General features: G+C 46.3%; 2 protein-coding genes across 6 annotated transcripts in view; one reads left to right on the top strand and one right to left on the bottom strand.

The window, feature by feature from the left end:
• The window catches only part of KIF24 (kinesin family member 24), a 50335-nt gene extending 33739 nt beyond the window's left edge, over window positions 1-16596 (top strand). The window contains exons 8-12 of one of the 2 annotated variants that reach the window (XM_039247041.1): window positions 3346-3417; window positions 6039-6148; window positions 9975-12197; window positions 13336-13429; window positions 14736-16596. In XM_039247041.1, the coding sequence (XP_039102972.1) occupies window positions 3346-3417; window positions 6039-6148; window positions 9975-12197; window positions 13336-13429; window positions 14736-14876 (2640 nt within the window). In that variant the 3' untranslated portion in view covers window positions 14877-16596. The remainder of the gene's footprint in view (window positions 1-3345; window positions 3418-6038; window positions 6149-9974; window positions 12198-13335; window positions 13430-14735) is intronic. The other variant, XM_039247040.1, reaches the window with a different exon arrangement.
• Window positions 16597-16598: 2 nt separating this feature from the next.
• Window positions 16599-21581, bottom strand: part of UBAP1 (ubiquitin associated protein 1) — a 61104-nt gene continuing 56121 nt past the window's right edge. For all 4 annotated transcript variants that reach the window (XM_039247042.1, XM_039247044.1, XM_039247043.1 and 1 more), the window contains exons 5-7: window positions 19096-19278; window positions 18319-18420; window positions 16599-17707 (exon numbers count right to left, since the gene is read on the bottom strand). In XM_039247042.1, coding sequence (XP_039102973.1) covers window positions 17567-17707; window positions 18319-18420; window positions 19096-19278 — 426 coding nt within the window. In that variant the 3' untranslated portion in view covers window positions 16599-17566. The remainder of the gene's footprint in view (window positions 17708-18318; window positions 18421-19095; window positions 19279-21581) is intronic.

Genomic DNA, 21581 nt, shown 5'->3' on the forward strand with positions numbered 1-21581 from the left:
GGGCAGAGAGAGATGGGGACAGAGGATCTGAAGTGGGCTCTGTGCTGACAGCAGAGAGCTTGACACGGGGCTTGAACTCACAAACTGTGAGATCATGACCTGAGTTGAAGTCAGATGCTTAACTGATTGAGCCACCCAGGCGCCTCATCCTCCAACATTTTTGAGCGTATCCTTGCCTTTTGGCATTGTAAGATGTCACACACTTATCTTTATGCTTTCCCTGCCCTATCCCTGGAATCAGCCATTTCTCCAAGGAGGCCCAAAACCAGTAGCATTTACAGGTTAAGATTCTAAGACCCAGATGGATTAAGTGAATTGGCCAGGGATCCACATCCTCTAGCTACAAATCTGTGATTCTCATGTCCAAAAGTCAAATATAAAACCTGGGAAGAAGTCCATGGGAAGTCATGCAGCCTCTTGAGGCTGGACTATGCAAAGGAGCCTAAAAACAAGCCTTCTAGAACAGCATCATTATCTCATGCTTTATGGGGCACCTGGGTGGCTCAGTTGACCATCTGACTCTTGTTTTCAACTCAAATGATGATCCCACAGTTGTGGGATCAAGCCCCGCATCAGGCTCTGCACTGGGCATGGCGCCTGACTTGAGGCTTTCTCTCCCTCAGCCCCTCTCTCCTGGTCATGATCTCTTGCTTTCTCTAAAAAGTAAAAAAGATTTTTAAAAAATTAAAATTAAAATCTTTATTAAAAAAAACCTTGGGGCACCTGGGAGGCTCAGTCCAACATCCGACTTTGGGTTCAGGTAATGATCTCGTGGCCTGTGGGTTCAAGCCCCATGTCGGACAGTTCAGAACCTGGAACCTGCTTCAGATTCTGTGTCTCCCTCTCTCTGCCCTTCCCCCTCTTGCATTCTCTTTCTTTCTCTCTTTCAAAAATAAACATTAAAAAAATTTTTTTTAAATATCTTGTCCTTTGTAAGGTGCACAAAGTTTCCCCTTGTTTCCTTTTTGAGTATTCCCCTTAGTTCTCCCTTAATGTTTAATAAAGTATACTTTGTTTTGATTCAGCAGGGCAAACGGGACTCAAGGGTCATTGGGATTGGTGGCCATACTTGGTTTTGAGTATGTAAGGGGCAGGTGTAGTACCTTTTGGAGAATTGCCCTGGTGTTCAAGTTTGGGGATATTTTTAATAAAAGGGGAAATTCCCTTATACAGGTTTCTCCCACTATCTGAAAATAGAATTTTCCCATGAAACCTTTCATAAGCCAAAATAGCATAAGGCAAAGAAGTGATTACCATTAATTTATATGGGAAAAATGTGAGCATTCCCAAAACACCAAAAATAACCTTAGGCTTTTCTGATACCTTAGGATACATCTTGCTAATGGGTGTACTAAATCAAGATAAAGCACAGATGGAGGAGCCTAGTGGCTTAGTCAGTGGAGCATGTGACTCTTGATCTTAGGGTCATGAGTTCAAGGCCCCCATTGGGCATAGAGTTTACATTAAAAAAGCTGTTTGAAAAAAAGATAAAGGGTGTCTAGGTGCCTCAGTTGGTTAAGTGCCCAACTCTTGATTTTGGATCAGGTCATGATCTCACGGTTTGTGAATTCCAGCCCTGTGTTGGTTTCTGAGCTGACAGCACCGAGCCTGCATGGGATTCTCTTTCTCCCCATCTCTGCCCCTCCCCTGCTCACTCTCCCTCTCTCAAAACTAAATAAAATCAGTCAGTCACAGATGCAGACACAGTTGTGCTGAGATGCTGAATGTATTTCCCTGGGAAGGAGCTAGATGGTGCCACTCTCGCCACTCTGGGTACACACTGCACCTGTCAAGGCTTGCTGCAAAATAAACACTGAATACTATTTTTACTTTTCATCTTTTTTTTAAAACTTTTTTTAATGTTTATTTTAGAGAGAGCGAGCATGGGTGGGAGAGGGGCAGAGAGGGAGATGCAGAATCTGAAGCAGGCTCCAATCCCTGAGCTGTCTGCACAGAGTCTGATGTGGGGCTCAAACTCACAAACTGTGAGATCATGATTTGAGCCGAAGTCAGACACTCAACCGACTGAGCCATCCAGGCACCTCTACTTTTCACCTTTTTAAATAAAAGTGAAAATCTTTAAATTTCTTTCAGTTAGCACAGACAGGTACTAATGTAGGCCTTTTATAAAAGTGAAATAGCATAACCTGAACTTTCAAAAAATGGAGGGTAAGTGTTCCCTCCTATTCACTGCAGCTTTTTGGATAGAAAGGAGTTAGTGGCAAATATTGATGCCCATAGCTAAGAACAGCCATAGCAAACTCTCAAGGCTAATTACCTCTTCTTGGTGAGCCCCAGCATGAGTACTTCCGAGGATTCCTTCCATCCTATTTCTTCCCTTCCCTTACATTTACTTTCTTTTAACCTAGATGCAGGACTCCGAAATAGATCTCTTCTCCCTCATCCTGTTCCCCCCACCCCGCTGTTCCTGTTTTTTCTGATGAGCTTGTTGCCCCTGGAGGTCTACATACCTGGATCTCTGAGCACTAGTGATGTTCAAATGTGTACTTTTTTGAGGGGGCTTATGTCCAGGAGCAACTGAAACGCCCTTGCCTTTGGGACACAGTCCCTGCCTTTTTAATAGAGGGCGGCAAACAATAAAATGAGAAGGTAGATTTAGGTGATGTCCCAGTTCCTTTCCAGCTGTGACTCTAGAATTCCTTCTGTCCCATTCAGAAAAATTTTTATCTGAGTCTAATTGGAATCTACACGTATAGGTGTGCATGTGGGAGCAGGGAGGTTGGGGGAGTGGTGTAGATACTCTCTCTTCTTTAAATTTTTTTTTTTCTAAGGTTTTTATTTATTTCTAGGAGAGAGAGAGACAGCGTGAGCAGGGGAGGGTCAGAGAGAGAGGGAGTCACAGACTGAAACAGGCTCCAGGCTCTGAGCTGGCAGTCAGCACAGAGCCTGACGCGAACCCACGAACCGCGAGATCATGACCTAAGCGAAAGTCGGACGCTTAACCGACTAAGCCACCCAGGCGCCCCTACTCTCTCTTCTTTCGCACATCCGTAGCTGATAATAGTACGAGAGGAGGTGAGAAAAAGGGAGCTGGCAAGCCAGATCTGCCACCACTTACACTTGGGTTCTGGGGTCTGTGGGAAATTCCCTAGTTTGTCTGTTCCCCACTACCAGGGCTAACTGTGTCGGGGGGCCCTTAACTAGACACAGGTAACACAGGATGATGTTTCCCAGTCTAGCTTGATATTTCTTGTTGGACAAGAAACTACCAGGGCATTTGACTTCCTTTTGGAGGATTGCCTGAGTGTGGCTTAAGACAAGTCTGATCTGTTAACTCTGCATGTGATATTTGATGTGCTTGTTACTTATTCTACCACTCTGCAGCTGAAGGAATGTATCCGAGCTCTGGATCAGGACCACAGCCACACTCCCTTCAGGCAAAGCAAATTAACTCAGGTAAAGTTAAATGTGAGCTTTGAGTTTGTTCTGTTTGATTCATTCGTTCTTGCATTCATTTGTTCATTCAGCAAAGCATCCACTGCCAGAAATACATGATGCTAAGCTTGGGGGTCCAGGGAAGGAAAGAGTCATGTTATTTCCAAGAGCTCATTCAAGGCAGAGAGGGACATCCTTGGGCAGAGATGCCTTCGGTGGGAGGCAAAGAAACATTTTTTATTTAGTGGAGTCTCTAAGCCTTTGAAGGGGGGGTGGTGTAGCTGTACTAAGTACTTTCTTAGCTATAAGACTTAGACTAGTGTTTCAAGATAAAAAATAACAGCTAGCATTAAAAAGAATGAGATAGATGTATTTTTTAAAAGCTTATTTCTGGAGCACCTGGGTGGCTCAGTCAGTTGAGCATCTGACAACTCTTGATTTCGGCTCAGGTCATGATCCCAGGGTTGTGGGATCGAGCCCCGCATCAGGCTCTGCACTGAGTGTGAAGCCTGCTTAAGATTCTCTCTCTCCTTCTGCCCCTCTTCCCTGCTGACATGCTCTCTCTCTCTCTCTCTCTCTCTCTCTCTCTCCACAACAACAACAACAAAAAAACCAAAAAATTATTTTTAAGTAATGTCTACACCCAACATGGGACTTGAACTTAAAACCCTGAAATCAAGAGTCACATGCTTTGTCTACTGAGCCAGCCAGGTGCCCTGGATGAGCTAGATTTTTGATGTGTACTGATAGGAAAGATGACCAAGATCTATAGTATAAAAATACGTAATAAGGGAAAAAGCCTACACAAAAAAAATTCTGCATGTGTTAACTGATTATTCTGAGTGGTAAAACTATAGGCAAGTTTTTTCCTCCATTTTTCTGTCATGAAACTGTGCTTTATTAACAGAAAATGCCAGTAAGTCAGCATTATAATGGCTACTGAACAATGGCTCAGGGAGGGGTCTACCTACATACAAACTGCTGTGAAGGCAGTGCTTCTGATTCTGCACCAAGTCCTGTGCCCAGAGGAGGATGGACCAGGGTAGGGGGCAGTCTCTGAGAATCCTTGTATTTGGGGAGAGGCTTTCACTCTGTGCAGCTATCCTAATGCTCTACAGGGCCTGTGGCAGAACCTATAATAACATAACTACTTACTAGTCAGAACTGGTTAGATTATATAAGTCTTCTCAAACATTTCAACCAGAAACTTAGAAAACCCTTCTAATAGGTGGTTAGTCCTGATTCTGACATTGGTTATGTTATTTTTTTTAATGTTTATTTTTGAGAGAGAGAGAGAAAAAGACAGTGTGAGCAGGGGAGGGACAGAGAGAGAGGGGGACACAGAATCTGAAGTAGGCTCCAGGCTCCGAGCTGTCAACACAGAGCCCAAGATGGGGCTTGGACTCCGGTACTGTGAGATCATAACCTGAGCTGAAATCAGATGCTTAACTCACTGAGTCACCCAGGTGCCCCTTGACTTTGTTATTTTTTAAGACAGGTTCACCATCCCCAGAAAATATGTTCCTATTTAATTTCAACAAGTAATACTTCAGGGGTACCTGGCTGGCTCAGTTGGTGGAGCATGTGTCTCTTGATCTTGGGGTTGTGGGGTCAAGCTCCATGTTTGGTGTAGAGATTACTTGAAATAAAATCTTTAAATAATAATAGTTAATTCAGACCATATATACAAGTACAAAGAAGATAGTAAGAAGTACCAGAAAATTCCACCTCCCAGTGATAATCACTGCTGTGTTTTGGTGAACATCCTTCCAGACAGTTCTCTGCCCATATATTTACATGTAGATCTACTTAGAGCTATGGAGTAATATACCTTTTCACTCAGATTAGACTTTAGATCTTCCCATGTACCTGAGTATAGCTATACATAATTTTTTAAAGTTAATTTATTTTTGAGAGAGCATGATGAGCAGGGAAGGGACAGAGAGGCTGAGGGTGGGAAGAGAGAATCCCAAGTAGGCTCTGTGCTGACTGCACAGAGCCCGGCATGGGGCTTGATCTCATGAACTGTGAGATCATGACTTGGGCAGAAATCAAGAGTAGGATGCTTAGCTGACTGAGCCACCCAGGTTCCCCACATAATTATTTTTAACGGTTGTATTGTATTCAGTTAACAATTTGTTTCCTGTTTATAAACTCCTAGATTCTCCAATTTTTATTATGTTGTAATACATATCCTATATGTACTTTTTTTTTTTTTTTGATCAGTTGAGCAGTTCTCTTTACGATAACATTCTGGAAGTGTGCACTTTTTTTAATGTTTTTATGCATATTGCTAAACTGCCTTCCCAAAACAAAAGCTTATACCATTTCATGGTACTTGCTACATGGCTAGTGTATCAATGTAGATAAGTACCCATTTCACTGGACCCTCACGAGGGCAGGTATCATGAGTCTTAATCTTATAGGTGAAAAATACTAGTACTTTTAATGGATTGTTTGTACTTCTTTGGTAGTGAAGTACATGCTTCACTCTTTTACATGCTTGATCATTTGTATTTCTTCTTTGTAAACTGCCTTTTTGTAGGGGGGAGGGGAGCCATGGCCCACTGTCCTGCACACAGTAAGTAGTCAATATGCCTCTTGTTAGTTGACTTTGTTTACTTGCCTTCTGTTTTGGACAGGTCCTGAAAGATTCTTTCATTGGTGATGCCAAAACCTGCATGATTGCCAACATCTCACCAAGCCACATGGCCACCGAACACACTCTGAATACCTTGCGTTACGCTGACCGGTAAGTTGCTCTCAGGTAGCAGGTCATGTGTGCAGGTCTCATACACACATAGGGGTGTGATCTTGAGCTCAAGAAGCCTGTTCTTGAGGCAGTGATACTTGTCCCAGGGGAATGTGCAATTGGTCGTGACCTAGTAGGCCTTGCCATTTATAGGTGTGAATGTGACGAGAGGATGAGGACACGTTGCCTGGTTCAGGAGACAACTCCATCGGTGATTTTTAAATGGCTAGTGGGAAATGAAATCTTTCTTTTTGAAGTTTTCTTCCTGCTAGCCTCAGCCCTAATTGTAAGGGACAGAATGTTACTTGTTAAGGCAGAGTCACTTAGAGCTATGTAGGTCCAGAAGAGAATTTAAAAAAACTTCTTTCAGGAGACATTATTTTTTTTTTTAATGTTTTACTTATTTCTAGGAGAGAGAGAGAGAGAGAGACAAGCATGAGCAGGGGAGGGTCAGAGAGAGAGGGAGTCACAGACTGAAACAGGCTCCAGGCTCTGAGCTGGCAGTCAGCACAGAGCCCGACGCGGGGCCCAAACCCACGAACCGCGAGATCATGACCTAAGCGAAAGTCGGACGCTTAACCGACTAAGCCACCCAGGCGCCCCTGGAAGAATCTTTAGTATCCATGACATTTTATGAAATTCATTGAGAAGGAAATACGAGGTATCATTTAAGTTCAACAAAAACAGGAAACCTTATCTTTCTCTCTTCTGAATCTATTGCTCAGACAGTGCTTGGTACCTACTAGATGCACAATAAATATTTGTGAATGAGAGGAGGAGCTCTTCCTGAGTGTTAGGGTGAGGCACTCTGTGTACCATCTCATTTAAATAGGAGAGATACTTTACACAGTGGTTACAAGAGCTCTGGAGTCAAGACTATCTAGGCCAATAAATACCTTGTTTCTGCCCCAAAACAGCTGAGTGGTCTTGGGCAAAAGTTTTGGGTTCAGTTTCCTTATCTGACAGGGTATTAGCATCTACATCATACAACAGTTACGTGGAACCAGTGAGGATAATATGTGTGAAGGACTTAGCAATGTGCTGGGCACATAGTGACTACTCAACATGTGTTAATTTAAGCAATAATCATATTAATAGGTCCCCCAAAATAGGTTTCTTTTATTGCATGATTTCCTAATGCCCGCACACTAGCACTGCTAGGAGAAAGGCTACTTCATGAACTGAGATCAGCTAGAAGATGAGATGGGTTTTGTTTCCAAAAACCCAATATGGCTTGAAATTCTTTACCCCCATGTACCCATTACCTAGCTTCAACAGTTATTAACAGTAAGCCAAACTTGTTTCATAACCCCACCCACTCCCCATATCATAGACATTGTTCTCAATTGCTTAAAGTAAGAACTTGATCATTAGAAGCAGAGTATAAGACCGTCTCCTCAGTGACTCAGTAAAGGAAGATGAAAATAACCCTTTCTCATAGGGGATGTATTAAGTATAATTGCAAAATTATTTGAAATAATTTTGGCTTTAAAAAGAATGGAAAAAGTACAATAGATTCATTTGAAGTAGTCTGATACATTATTGAAAATAAATGAGGGGCACCTGGGTGGCTCAGTTGGTTAAGCACCCAACTCTTGATTTTGGCTCAGGTTATGATCTCACATTTCATAAAATTGAGCCCTGAGTTGGGTTCTGTGCTGAGAGCATGGAGGGGGCTTGGGATTCTCTCTCCCTCTCTCCCTCCCTCCCTCTCTCTGCCCCCTCCCCCTCCCTCCCTCCCCCCATCTCCACCCCTCATTCAGTCACTCATGCTGTCTCTCTCAAAATAAATAAATAAATAAATGAAAGCCACTTGTTTAATGTGCTTAAATGAGGCGTAGAAGAATGTTGCTAAGTAGTCCAAAAATAAAGTTCCAGCTGGACTCCTTTAATCAGTATATCAGAAGAGCTCAGTGATAGCTCTGATTTTGGTGACAGGAAGAGTACTTTGGAAGCATTTAGCATCAATGACCAAATTACTTGTAGGATTCCTTCTGGCACTCAGCTTCGTATAGTTATTTACTGTGACTCCTGGGGGAAATATTGGTGTTTCTATATTAATGAAACTAAAATACTTGAGATTTTTGTAACGGGACGTAATTTGGAACCACTTAGACATCCTGTGGCACCTCTCAGCCCATTGCTTATATGTATGCCCCACTGCAACACCTAAACAAAGGCCTGTGGACACAATTCGTGTATATTTAGTCACATCCTACATCTCTTTGCTTAGCTATGTTACCTGCCTGCTTTGGCTCTCAGACTTACAGAAAGGATAGATTTAAATCAAATCAGACTTACAATCTTGGTTTTCAGAAATGGCCAGGGGTCATTTGGCTACTGGTAATGATTAGATTGAAACCAAAACAATGGAGGGGCATTTGGGTGGCTCAGTCGGTTAAGTATCTGACTCTTAATCATGGCTCAGGTCACGATCTCTTGGTTTGTGGGATCCAGCCCACATCAGGCTCTGCACTGACAGAGTGGAACCTGCTTGGAATTCTCTCTCTCCTTCTCTTTCTGCCCCTCCCTTGCTTACGTACATGCACTCTCTCACAAAATAAACAAACTCTAAAAAAGGGGGGGGGGGCAACTGGGTGGCTTAGTTGGTTAAATCATCTGACTTTGGGTTTCGGCTCAGGTCATGATCTCACAGTTCATGGATTTAAGCCCCACATCAGGCACTGCTGGCAATGTGGAGCCTGCTAAAGATCCTCTCTCTCCCTCTGTCTCTGCCCCTCCCCTGCTCATGTTCTCAGTCTCTCTCAAAATAAATGGATAAACTTAAAATAATGGAAAAGACATTTTATAGGAGCCCCTAAGCAGAAGTACTGCTTCCTTCTAGGGGATTTTTAAATATATTTTTTTAATTAAGTAGGCTCCTCGCCCAACGGGGGGATTGAACTCCTGACCCTGACATCAAGAGTCACATGCTCCATGGACTGAGCCAGCTGGGCACCCCACATCCTAGGAGATTTTAATGAAGAATCTACAAACCACTGTAGAGTCACATTTTTCCTTGATGTCCCGTTGTAATTCTAAATCCCTACAGTGTTTTTAAATATCACAGAGTAAGAGACTGATCTTAACAACTAAATCCTAGCAGACACCTAATTCTGGCTTTCCCATCTTCTCTAAAATTCCCGTGCTGAATAGAGCATGGTTCTATATTTCTCTAACTAGGAGGCAACTTTGCCTCCCATGGGACATTTGGCAATGTCTAGAGACATTTTTGATTATCATGACTTAGAAGTGCTTCTGGCATTTAGTAGATGGAAGCCAAGGATGCTGCTAACCATCCCACAGGGCACAACACAGGACAGCTCCCCACAACAAAGAATTACCTGGTTTTCCATTTAACACTGTGCTAAGGTTGAGAAACCCTAGGAAGACAGGTCACTTTTCCTTTAGTAGAATTAGGACAAGCCTATTTCCAGAAGGTTTTGCTTCCTGAGTTCTAGCAAGTTTGAGGGAACTCATTTTCTTAGAGAAGCCTGAAAGGAGATGGACTGCAAGAAACGTGGGCTCTGGCTATGGAATAGCAGATGCGTGGGTAGACCCCAGTCTCCTGAGTTGGCCCACCTTCAGGAAGTACAGCATGGGTCCTACATGAATGTAGTGCAGTTCAGAGACTAGCTTCCCGGGCCTATCCCATGGGACTAAGGTGATTTCCAAAACTTCTGATCATAGAATGCTGGGTATATGCTTACATCCTCAGAGAATACACTCATCTTTTTTGTAATACTTTTTGGTTTTTGAAAAAATATAGAAAAGGAATTAAGGAGCATGCAGGAATACACATTTAACGTAAAATGGTAATTTACAGGGTCAAAGAACTAAAGAAAGGCATTAAATGTTGTGCTTCAGCTACCAGTCAAAATCGGACCTCTGGAAACTCTTCTCCAAAACGAATCCAGAGCTCCCCTGTGGCCCTGCCAGGGGACAAATGTTCTCCTAAAAAAGTCAAGCTGGGACTTCAGTCATTCACAGCAGCTCCTGGCTCCGTGAGAGGGAAGGCCCATCCTCTCGCCAACCACCCACCCAATATCCCTTTTGCTCCTGTACCTAAAGTTCCCAGTAAAAGGGGTGGATCCAGAGGGAATCTTCCCCAAGAGTGGGTTATTCAGACTGGCCCTGTGAAGGCAGTCACACGGTCTGGACATTCAGCCAAAAAAAGAGCGGAAGAGTCTGCCTCACTGTGCTCTGAGAAAAACCAAACCACCAACAAAGCTGCCCACAGGGGGGGAAGCAGGACCCCTGGCCCAGAAGACCCCGTGCATGGCAAACTGCCCTCCAAGTGCAAGAAAGTGCAGACTGTGCAGCCGGTGCAGAAGCAGCTTGTGTCACGAGTTGAGCTCTCTGCCGGCAACCTCCACCACTTAGCAGAATTCAGTCAGGGCAGTAAGGGGAGCACACCTGCCAGGTCTGCCTCTGGAGCTTGGACAGACATCCCTCCACATCAGAAGGAGAGGGAGGAACATTTGCGCTTTTATCACCAGCAGTTCCAGCAGCCGCCTCTCCTCCAGCAGAAGTTAAAGTACCAACCACTGGAAAGGTTTTTATGCCAGCACAGGCCCCTAGAGGGGCAGCTCCAGAAGGAGACCCCTCCTCCCTTCTGCTCTTATTCTGAGAACCAGGATGCAGCCCAAGCTGAGGACCTTGATGACAGTGATTTCAGTGAAGATTCTTTTTCACATGTTTCCAGTCAGAGGACCACAAAGCAGAGAAACACCCTAGAGAATAGTGAGGGTTCATTCTTCCTTCATCAGAGGGAGCAAGGACCTGAGGAGCAGGTAGCTGAAAGGCAGCGAAGTCTGCTTTTTAACTCCAGGACAGATGGCGACGAGAAAAGTCTAACTGGGAGCTGGATGTACTCCAGGGACCCCACAAGCCACAGAAAAGCAGCAGTTAATCATAGTCACAGCCCAAGTAAGGTGCCTTTGGACTGGAGCAGAGAGGACTCTACCTCCTCAGCGCCTTCTCCCAGAGACAACTTGGCAGAGAAGCCTTACTGCTCACAGGTAGACTTTGTGTATGGCCAGAGAAGAGGTGGCAGCCCAGCCTTTGATCTCAGACAGAATGCCTTCAAAAGTGAGGTTCCTGGACAGGCCGAGGGTACTTCACCATCCCTGGAGGAAGATGGTTTCATTTTCTCACTATCCCACACTGCAGTTCCAGGATCTCCAGACCAAAGAGACATAGTCAGCGCACCTCTGAGAGAAGTCAGCCAAGTCAGCCCAACAGTGAAAAACAGTTATGCTTACCAAGAAGAAGACTCTAGAGGGGAATCAGGCCCATGCTCTGAATATGCTTCTGGAGTGATGGCTCCCCTCACTGTGTCCCTCCTGGAGAACACAGACAATGAGGGCTCTCTTTCCTTGGAGCAGCTGGCCCAGGATGGGCCTGTGCACAGTCTAGTGGCAGCAGACACAGGGGGCCCAGCTGTCGACCACACAAAGTCATCTGATGATCAAAAGGAACTCCTGCCGATCTCTTCAGCAACTGGGCACCTGTGGCTCTCGTCATCTCCCCCTGACAATAAGCCTGGTGGTGATCTTCCACCTCTGTCCCCATCACCCATCCGTCAGCACCCACCTGACAAGCTGCCCACAAGTGAGGCTGACCTAGGAGGGGTCTGCGAGAGCCGAGAGACTGCACTTTTCTCCCAGGAACATGTGGGTAGCCAGCAGTATGATGCTGATGCTGAGGAGACAGAGCTGAACAGCTCCCAAGGTTTCCCAGTAAAGCCCTTCCCCACCATTCATACTGGAGGAACCCACCCTGGGCCTATATTCACCTCACAAACAGAAAGCAGTGATATGGCTGACCAAACCTGGACCCAGGAAAGAAAACATCCAACGGGGCTTGGTTGGCAGAAGCGGAGTTTGTCCACAGACCCCATCAAGTTGCCCTGCTCCAATAGAGACGTCGTATGGCTCAAATACAGGCTGATCCCAAGGTGCTTAGCAAGGCCAGGCTCTCCCTTGATCCTCAGCTGCTCTCCAGAGATGGCAGGAACAGTCCATCAGCTCACTCTGGGGCATGCACAGTAAGTTGGACACTCTCCCCAAGACTACAGCCCCTCTGGCACCCCTACTTCCACCCCAGGTTAATGTTTTGTCTGTTCTGGGAATTGCTATTGCTGGCTCAGGGTCAGAACTATTCTACAACTAGAGAGGCTTTGTCCAGCTTTTCAAGGGAGCCTACCTAGATGCACCTGACATGAACAGCAAGAATAAAATGTATGGGAGCAGGCCCACCAGGGTGCATGAACCCTGAGTCTGGGAAAGCTGGGACTTGAGTGAGAGAAGGGCGGATCTGTCACCTGTGCTGAGTTCAGAATCCTCTTCATTCTGTGGGGTCTGTGTTCCTGAAGTGCTGCCCAGGGACACAACAGCTGTAGCTTTGTGCCCCCAGAACCAAGACAGGCTGGGCACCTTCCAAAATGGTGATGGTCAAAAACAGAAGGACTAGTGATTTGTGTTGCTTTCCCCAAGGGATGCTGTGGATGGTGCAACAGAAAGAGATGAGACAGAAGGTACAGAGGAAAAAAGGCAAAGAGAATCAAGCAGGGCCCCTCTCAGCATTAGAGGCTGGGAGATGGAGGGCAGAGTGGGGGTGTGAGAACAGAGGCTACAGCCCTTTGCTAGGGCTCTTGATATCTAGGCCGGCTGTATGCCTGCTGCTTGCTTAGGCTCAGGCCAAGGCAGTGGACAAAGAAAATGACATGCAGAGATGCACAGGTGAGAGGAGCTGGTAGATCTTCTAGTTTCTAGCTCAACCCCCCTGCTTTGGTCCCTGGACTCCCTTTACAGAGGAGAGATGATGATGGCAGGCAAGGCAGCAAGGTCTACCTTGTGCAAAGTGTGCTACCTCCAGTGGTCACAGCCTTGAACCTTTTGGCAGGGAAGCTATGGACAGCTCCTGTACAGAAGAGCACTCATCCCTGTCCTTCAGTGTAGCTGGGGAGACGGGACGGCTCGAGAAACCCCTTTCCCAGTATACTCCGTGTCTAAACAAGTCCTGAAAAGAACAGGTGACAAGGGAGGAGGTGGTGGTGAGCTGGCCCTGGTCAAAACCACTTTGGGCAGAGGCAGTTCCTAGCCTGGAAATGAGGCTCAGCTCCAAAGTTGTCCAGGAGAGATGGAAGGCCCAGAGGATCACACAGTCCCCTCTGGTGTTCCCAGACAGGTGGTCATCCGAGCACACCAGGAACAGCTGGATGAGATGGCAGAACTGGGCTTCAAGGAGGAGACCCTAATGAGCCAGTTGACTCTTAATGTAAGTGGCCTTGGCTAGACACTCAGGGGCTCTTGGGAATTAGCCTGCGGGTAGTTTGATGGTCATCCTCGTTTGCTTCAGTTATGTATGGGGTAAAGGTCTGCTGTCCTACTCTAAGAAGCCTTAGGCCTCTTGCCATTCTGACATAGCTCAAGGGGGTGCAAGGACAAGTGGGAGATGGTACTACACTCCCTCTTTCCAGGCTAAAACGTTTCCAGCCTCTATCCTTTGCCATTCAGCTTTCTTACTGACCTGCTAGGACCCCTCCCTGTGACGATAGTAAGTAAGCTACCACATGGAGACCAGAGGTACTTTTACAAAAACACTTCTGAGTCCTGAAGAATACCTCTCATAGAAGTTGCTCAAATGCAGGGGCGCCTACCTGGTTCAGTCAGTGGAGCATGCAACTCTAGATCTTGGGGTTATGGGTTTGAGCCCCACATTGGGAAGAGATTACTTTAAAATAAAATCCTGGGGGCGCCTGGGTGGCTCAGTAGGTTAAGCATCCAGCTTCAGCTCAGGTCATGGTCTCGTGGTTTGTGAGCTCGAGCCCCACATCAGGCCCTGTGCTGACAGCTCAGAGCCTGGAGTCGGCTTCCGATTCCATGTCACCCTGTTTCTGCCCCTAATCCCCTCCACCTCGCAAAAATAAACACTTAAAAAAATTTTTTTGGGGGCGCCTGGGTGGCTCAGTCGGTTAAGTATCCGACTTCGGCTCAGGTCATGATCTCGCAGTTTGTGAGTTCAAGCCCCACATCGGGCTCTGTGCCGACAGCTCAGAGCCTGGAGCCTCTCTTCAGATTCTGTGTCTCCCTCTCTCTCTGCTCCTTCCCCACTCGTGCTCTGTCTCTGTCTGTCAAAACTAAATAAACATTAAAAAATATTAAAAAAAAAATAAAATTTTTTTAACAAAATAAAATTTTTTTTTTCTAACTTAGAGAGAACGCAAGCTTGAGCTGGGTGGGGGGGGAAAGAATCCCAAGCAGGCTCTGCATTGTCAGTGCAAAGCTGGATGTGACGCTCAAACCCATGAACCGTTAATATCATGACCTGAGCCAGAGCCAGATGCATAACAGACTGGGCCACCCAGGTGCCCCTTAAAAATAAAATCTTAAAAAAAAAAGTTTCTCAAATGCCGAGAAGGGAGCCTCACCCTGTGCCATAGTTGAGTATCCTGCAGATTTTCCAGCTGAAGGATGGACCTAGGCTCTGAAAACTTCCTGCAAGAGAAGGGACTAGAAAAGCAGATCCTGAGAGGCGGCCAGCAAAAGCAAAAGCTCCATTTGTCCTTTGTTTCCTTTCTCAGGATTTTGAAGATTTTGTGACCCAGCTGGATGAAATCATGGCTCTGAAATCCAAGTGCATCCAGAGTCTGAGGAGCCAGCTTCAGCTCTATCTGGCCTACCACAGGCCACCCACAGCCCCTGAGAGGACAATGGTGTCTTAGAACAAGACCCAGTATAAGGTGATGGGGGCAGCTCAGGAGCCTGTACTGAAGGGGCCTTTGCCAGGTCCTACCTGCAAATACCAGACCCACTCCCTGGTCTCAGGCTACCCTTTCCCCAGCCACACATGGCCTTGACTGAGCCCCAGCTCCTCTCTCAGGGCCAAGACTGTTCCTCAGTTCCCAGCACAAGGCCATCTGTAAGGAAGGACAGAACAGCCTAAAAAACACTTAATATGCCCCTCCCTTTTCTATGGGGCTAGAAGAGAATTTGTCTTACTGACCTCTTGTCTGTGGAAACACTTGGGTCTAATAACCTTGTAAATGTTTCTGAATTTGAGGCTCAGAGGATGGGGTCAGTGGGAATGTAGAGGTCAAAGGTCACAAGCTGGGGAAGAAAACATGCTGAATTCAGGGACTTTGTTACCTAAATTGTGTTCTTCAAGACTTAGCCAAAACCTAAAACACTTGCGGCTTCTGGGCTGGATGAGCTCTGCCCCATCAGCCCTTGGAGACTGGTTTGGGGCTTTAGGTTGGGTATATGGGACAGGCGTTATAGCCCCAGTTCCCCTCCCTTCCTGCAATTCAGACATAGAAGAGAGTGCTCACATCACTGCATTATTCTTTTCCCATCTCTGCCTTATGCTGGGATGACTGGCCTATTATAAGCCCTAACAGCACCCTTGCTTCTGAGACTCCTCACCTGGCAAAGCTGAATAAGGGGAGGATCTCAGGCAAGTCCATCTCCTAGTGTTAACTTTATCTGACATCACCCTGGCTGTCCACTACCTCTCAAGGGCCTGTGTTCAGCAGTATCTTGGCACTGAGTGCTCCAGTCAGTAATCTGAGACTCTGAAGCAGAATTTTTACACATCCCTTCATGTGAGTTCTGCTTGCTGAAGCTCAAGACAAACACAAATACTAAGTGGTCCGTCACTTACTAGGGCCATCTGGGTCTGAGATTCATGTCACAGCCTTGGCCCTGACACTAATATAATGTGTGAATCTTGAGTTTCTTAGACGGAAAGGATACCTTTTTATCATTTTAAAAGGAGAGCTAAATTAAGAGGGTAGAAGCACTAACTGGCTTTCAACAAGTCTGCAGCCCTGCCACCCTTTGCCTGATCTGAGCACTAGAGGGCAGCCTCTTGCCAGCTTCCTAGCCAAAAGGCTCTGCAGTCTCTCCTCACATGATCACTAAGAAAATTACATTCCCAACCAAGAGCATAAGGTAGGGACTGTAGGATGGCACGAAGTATAAACACAGGAAATTTGAGGAAGAGATCTAGTTCTCTCTCAGCTACAATGGCACCACTGAGAACAGGTCAAACAGCCCGAATCCAGTCCTGCCTGTGGTGCACAGCACATAAATACCTGATGCTTCTCAAAGGAAAAGGTACTTCCTCACTTCTGAGTGACTACCCCACAAGGTCAGCCTGTCTCACCTTGTCCTGCAGGAAGAAATGTCCTTGTTCCAGAGACTGAGCTATATCAGGTTTGTAATAGATCCTCATCTGGGCCTGCCTCTGCAAACCAAAACCCAGGGCAGACTGCAGGGCCAGCTTCTGGGTCCCAAAGGCCTCGAGTGGGAAGAAAGTACTAAAAAGACAGAAAACGGTTAGCTCCTGTTACATGCCCAGCAAATCTAAGCAGGAATCCCTTCATCACCAACACCCCAACCCCTAAGTAAAATAGCACTTGGCAATAAATTATCACAGCAGGACATACCTTTTAGATTTTTATTAGTAGTTCTCTGAAGAATCAAAATAGTTAGCAAATTACTTTAGATTCATCAAGACTGTATATCCTTTGTATTTAGATCTTTAATGATGAACAACATAATACAAAACAAACAAAAGAGACTGATCTATGACTAGGTGTTACTCATTGTGTCGTTCTAGAGCAGGGGGCTGGAGGGAGAGGCTGTTCTCCAAGGAGAACTGAGGTGGAGTTAGTGCTGGGCTACTAAATTGCAGCCTGTTTCTCCCCCACTCGATGTGCTGGGAAGGGGCCAATGATTTCTTAATCCAACAACTGCTTCCTAGAACAGGGGGCTCTAAGATCCTGGGTAGCAGAGGACTGTGGGCCAAACCAAGCCAAAAGAAACAGGCTGGGGCAGGGAAGCATGGTAACTGCCTGGCAGAAGAACTCAGCACCCCATGGGGAAAAGGGCATTCTTTGCACCTCAGAGACATTGCAGAACCAGTGTAACACTAAGACTTTGTTAAAAGAAAAAAAAACCCTGGAAGAACCTTTCAATTGCACTCAACTTGGATCCGAGTTCAGTCCACCAGTGCATGGGAGGGAAGCATCTAGCCCTAAAGCAGCACTGAGTCTGGCCCTCCCACCCCTTCTCCCTGACCCCTTTTGGCAGCTGGGCCAGGTTTCAGCTGAGGACGTACAGACCCCAGAAGGACCAGGGAAGTCTCTGGAGGGCCAAGGTGGGAAGGACACTTCTCAAAATACAAATACATTTAATATGGAAGGAGCCAGGGCAGTTCTGGAGGCATTCACATGCCCAAATCTTCCCTACTTTCTCCCCAGCTCAGAGACTGGCAAGCACAGTCTCCACACCTGACCTTCCACCCCCAAAAGAAAATCGGGAAGTGTGTCCCTTCTCCTTCCCCACACATGGGCTCCTCAGGGCCTCCTGCGGGGGTGGTTCCATGGCAGGGCCTAGGCAGTGCCTGGTCTCAGCTGGCTCCTGCCCGAGCCATGAGGTCTTCCAAAGCATTGTCCTGGTCGTTGTTGTGTAGTAGCAGAACTTCCTTAATGTCTTTTAGTTCAAAGCCCATTTCCTTAAATTTGCTCATTAACTGAAGAAACTCCATCATCTAAGGGACAGAAGAGAAGAAAGATTGAAGAAACAGGTCTGGCCACATAGCAAGGTAGAGGAATGAACGTGTATGCAGTGGGCTGCTTGGGGGAGTCTGCATTTTTCTGTCAGTCTCATGAGTCTCTCTGCGGTTCCCCAACAAGCATAAGGGGGCTGTAGAGGAAGCCAAGGCAGACAGGTTGATGCCACAGCCCATCATCCTTCAGGAACTATGCCCAGTTCCAGTTCCTGCTGTCTCATCTGCATCCCACTAACCAAAATCCACACTCAAATCAAGGCAGGATACTGAACCTAGAAACAGCCAGAGAGCAGGCTGGGCAAAGTGACTAGCAGTCTCCCCAGTCATCCAGAAGTACGGGTTTTTGCCCAGGTCATTTCACCTTTCCATTCCCTGGGACTCTAGACTAGAGTTTTCAACCCAAAATGAAGCTTGATAGCTTCATTAAGCCTAACAACCCAAACTAGCCAAATGCTCTCTGGACACTTAAAACATCATGTATTTTGACTACCTCTGCTTGTAATCACTTTTAGGGAAAAGGGGTTCTTGGCCAGGACAAACTACTCTGTCCCTCCTTTCCAGAGGGTTCCCGTGAAGTACAAAGGTCCTACCTTTTCCTCTGAACACTGGTGCATTTCCAGAGCCTCTTCCACTAAAAGAGGGTCGAATCCCTTCTCACAGAGCTGTCCATGTGCAAAGAGATAGTCGAGAATCTTAAAGAAAAAAGTTTGAGCACTTATTGCCACTCTTGCCTATGTTATCCAAGAGTCTTGCACAAGCCAGCAAGGGTGAAGTCCGCTCCCCACCTGGCTATTAGATCCTGTATAGAACTTGATTTTGTATTATGAACTACATCTAACACAGCAGGACCTCAGTGACTATTTGCTGAACAGGCAGGCATTCCTTTCTAAACATGAGTAGCCATTTTTCAAATGAGTTCCTGTCACAGCAGACTCACATTCTCCCAGAATGTCAACTCCACAGCCTGGTCAGGATATTCTAACAAACAGCCCAAATCAGACAATGCCAAGGTTTAGGATTCCAATACCCTATTTTGGAACACCCTGGGCAGCTATGACAGGACAAACATTTCTGGGAGGGACATCAGACCGTATCTCAAGCCTAGTGTGCCCTCTCAGGAGGGGCAGAGAGCAATCCAATGGCTCCAATGCACCCAAGGCTTTCCTCCAACCTAGGTCCCAGAGCAGCCCCCAAAGCAGAAACACTGCTGCTGAGGCTGCTACTTTCTCCCAACAAAATTTGCTGAGTCCCGCCAACTCACAGGAAAAGACGCTGGGGCTCTAGGATACAAGCGACATTACTCCAGCCCCAAAGGTCTAGGACCTCTCTCCAGGCTGACCACCCACCCCAGCCAACCAACCACTCACCTGCTCAATATTCTCTCCTTTCTTCTTCATGGCTCTCAGGACACACTCATAAGAGTAGCCCATGTTGACCACGGTCTCCACACACTGCCGCTCACTGGGGGACAGTGTCTGCAGTTCAGAATAGGCCTGGGGACAGCTGGGAGTGTTGGGCACTTGTGACATTATGAAATTAGGAGGTGTGACCTGGTGGTGGAGAAACCAGAGGATCAGGCAGGAATAGAAACAAATGGGTCCCCAGAAGACATGTCCCCGAAGTAGCCAAGTCCAGGGACTTGTTTCTGGAACTTCTCACACTCCCAAACAGTTGGCCTGGAAGAAAGGGCCAGACTGCTGGCCAGACATCCTAAAGATGGGTAAGGGAGCACCAGATGAGGAAAAGCTGGGAGGACACCTGCAATTGGGCTGTCCTCTGCCTTCATCCCAGCCTGCAGAATTAGAAAATACTATAAAAGCCAAGGCCCTTCTGTGTTCAAATCCCTTGGGCTTGAATTGGAGAAGTTCTGAGGCTGCCCATGGGACTGATGGCAAGATGGCTGCTATGATTTCTTCCAGGCCTCCATTATCCCTTTCTCAGGTTGTAGTACCTCAGAGTCCTAAAAGGTCCATTCACCTCAGATACCCCTAACTCTGGGGCTAACTCCCAACAATGTCTCTATCCCTACTTCTATCCCAGGGCTGGGCAGACTGCAAGTGCGTTCCCGTGTGGCCAGTTCAGTGGCTCAGAGCTTTGAGGGCACTCCACCTTTGCCCTGCAACACAAGCTACAAGGCTTCAATTCCCTGCTACAGCTGCCAATAGTGAAGGACTATTAGCCACACCAGGCTGGGCCCTCAAGAACTGGAATGTGTACTTTAGGGCCCTGCCTCTACTGCTCTGCAGGCAGCCTGCTACATGCCCTAGGACTCTCTTAACCTCAGTCGGATTGATGGGTATATTCCCATAATTAACTCCTGCCCCTTCTGATGACTCAGGCCCAAGGAATGAAGGCTGCTCACACTCCCAGGCCACAGGACCAAACCACCGTGGGACAAGGTCACCGTTTAGCCTAGGAAAAGTATTTCAACAGAATTTTACTTCCTTTAGGGGGAAGGAGGGTGTGGTTAGGAAGCAGGGAACCCCCCACCCTATCCTATAAAGACATTCAAAGTTAATAGCTATAACCAGATACTTTCCTCAAAGTCAGCTGGGAAAAGCCAAAACTACAGGCCTTAAAGCTCACTGTTTCCTCCTATCCATCTCACCCACAGCACACCCCTGGCAGCCTAGTCATAGGGTTCAATCATTAAATTATAGGAGTCACAACAGGGCAGAGACTGGATCAAACCAGTATGGACACTTTGTAGGTCCCAAGATAAGTGCTCTTCGGGGGCAGGGCCTACCTGGGCTTGAGAACACCAACAGCCAAATAGGGTTTAGTCATACTGCTGGCACAGTACTTATCACATCATAGTATGCTAATATGAGCTCCCTACCATGACATGTATTTCTGAATACCCAGGGCCTGGCTTTAGGCTTGGCATTTACAGGGCCCTGCTCATCAGCTGTTGAATAAACAGAGGTCTATTAGGATTCTTTTTTTGAGAGCAAGTGAGAGAGGGGCAGAAGGAGAGGGAGAAAGAGAATCTTAAAAAGGCTCCACATATGGAGCCTGATGTAGGGCTCCATCCCACAACTGTGAGATCATGACCTGAGCTGAAATCAAGAGTTGGATCTTAGCCACCCAGGCATCCTGGTCTATTAGGATTTCAAAGGGGGAGTTTTATTTAACACAATAAATTGACAGTGATTCTCCCTCCCCAAAACCCACTACAGTAATAAAAAAAAAAACTATTCATCTTTAAGGTCAAAGAAAGAAGGAACAGCAGTGGACAATATATTTCAATGAAATTTTAGAACATGGAATGCTAGCAGAAGCAATGAAGTTATAAGTAAGTAGGAGAAAGGAGAGTCAGTCCACCAGCACTTCAAAACTCCTGAGGGGGGGGGGGGGTTCAGCATGTGGAAGCACCAGGTACTGTTGGGATAAGGTAAGGACACAAAGTGAGTGATTTGAGTGATAAAACCTTCCCCATCTGACCCTCATCCTCTTCGGGTGGTAGAAGGTTCAGTCTCTAGGACTAAAATATGGATACAAGGGATGGTATGTGACAAAATGAGCTATAAGAACCAAAAGGGGAATTTAAGTAAAAAGTCTACACACCAGCCTTCCCCAACCTTCCTTGACCATCAAGGAGAATTCTCAGGTGAAACTATAAGCCCTCAAAACCTTCATATATTGACATTTTGCAGAGCCCCGCAAAGTCTACCAACCTTAGAGCTACAGCAAATCTTAGTGATTGGCAAGTACACCCCAACACACGTTCCCCCCCCGTTGATTTTTTTAAGTGCCTCACTCTTAATTGTGAATAGAAAGCCAGAGACAGCAAACCAAAAGAGAGAATAAAGTAGTTGGAAATTTAAACTATGATAAAGTAAAATTTTATTTA

This window comes from Hyaena hyaena, unplaced genomic scaffold, assembly GCF_003009895.1.
Source record: "Hyaena hyaena isolate Hyena2069 unplaced genomic scaffold, ASM300989v1 scaffold_289, whole genome shotgun sequence".
Lineage (NCBI taxonomy): Eukaryota > Metazoa > Chordata > Mammalia > Carnivora > Hyaenidae > Hyaena > Hyaena hyaena.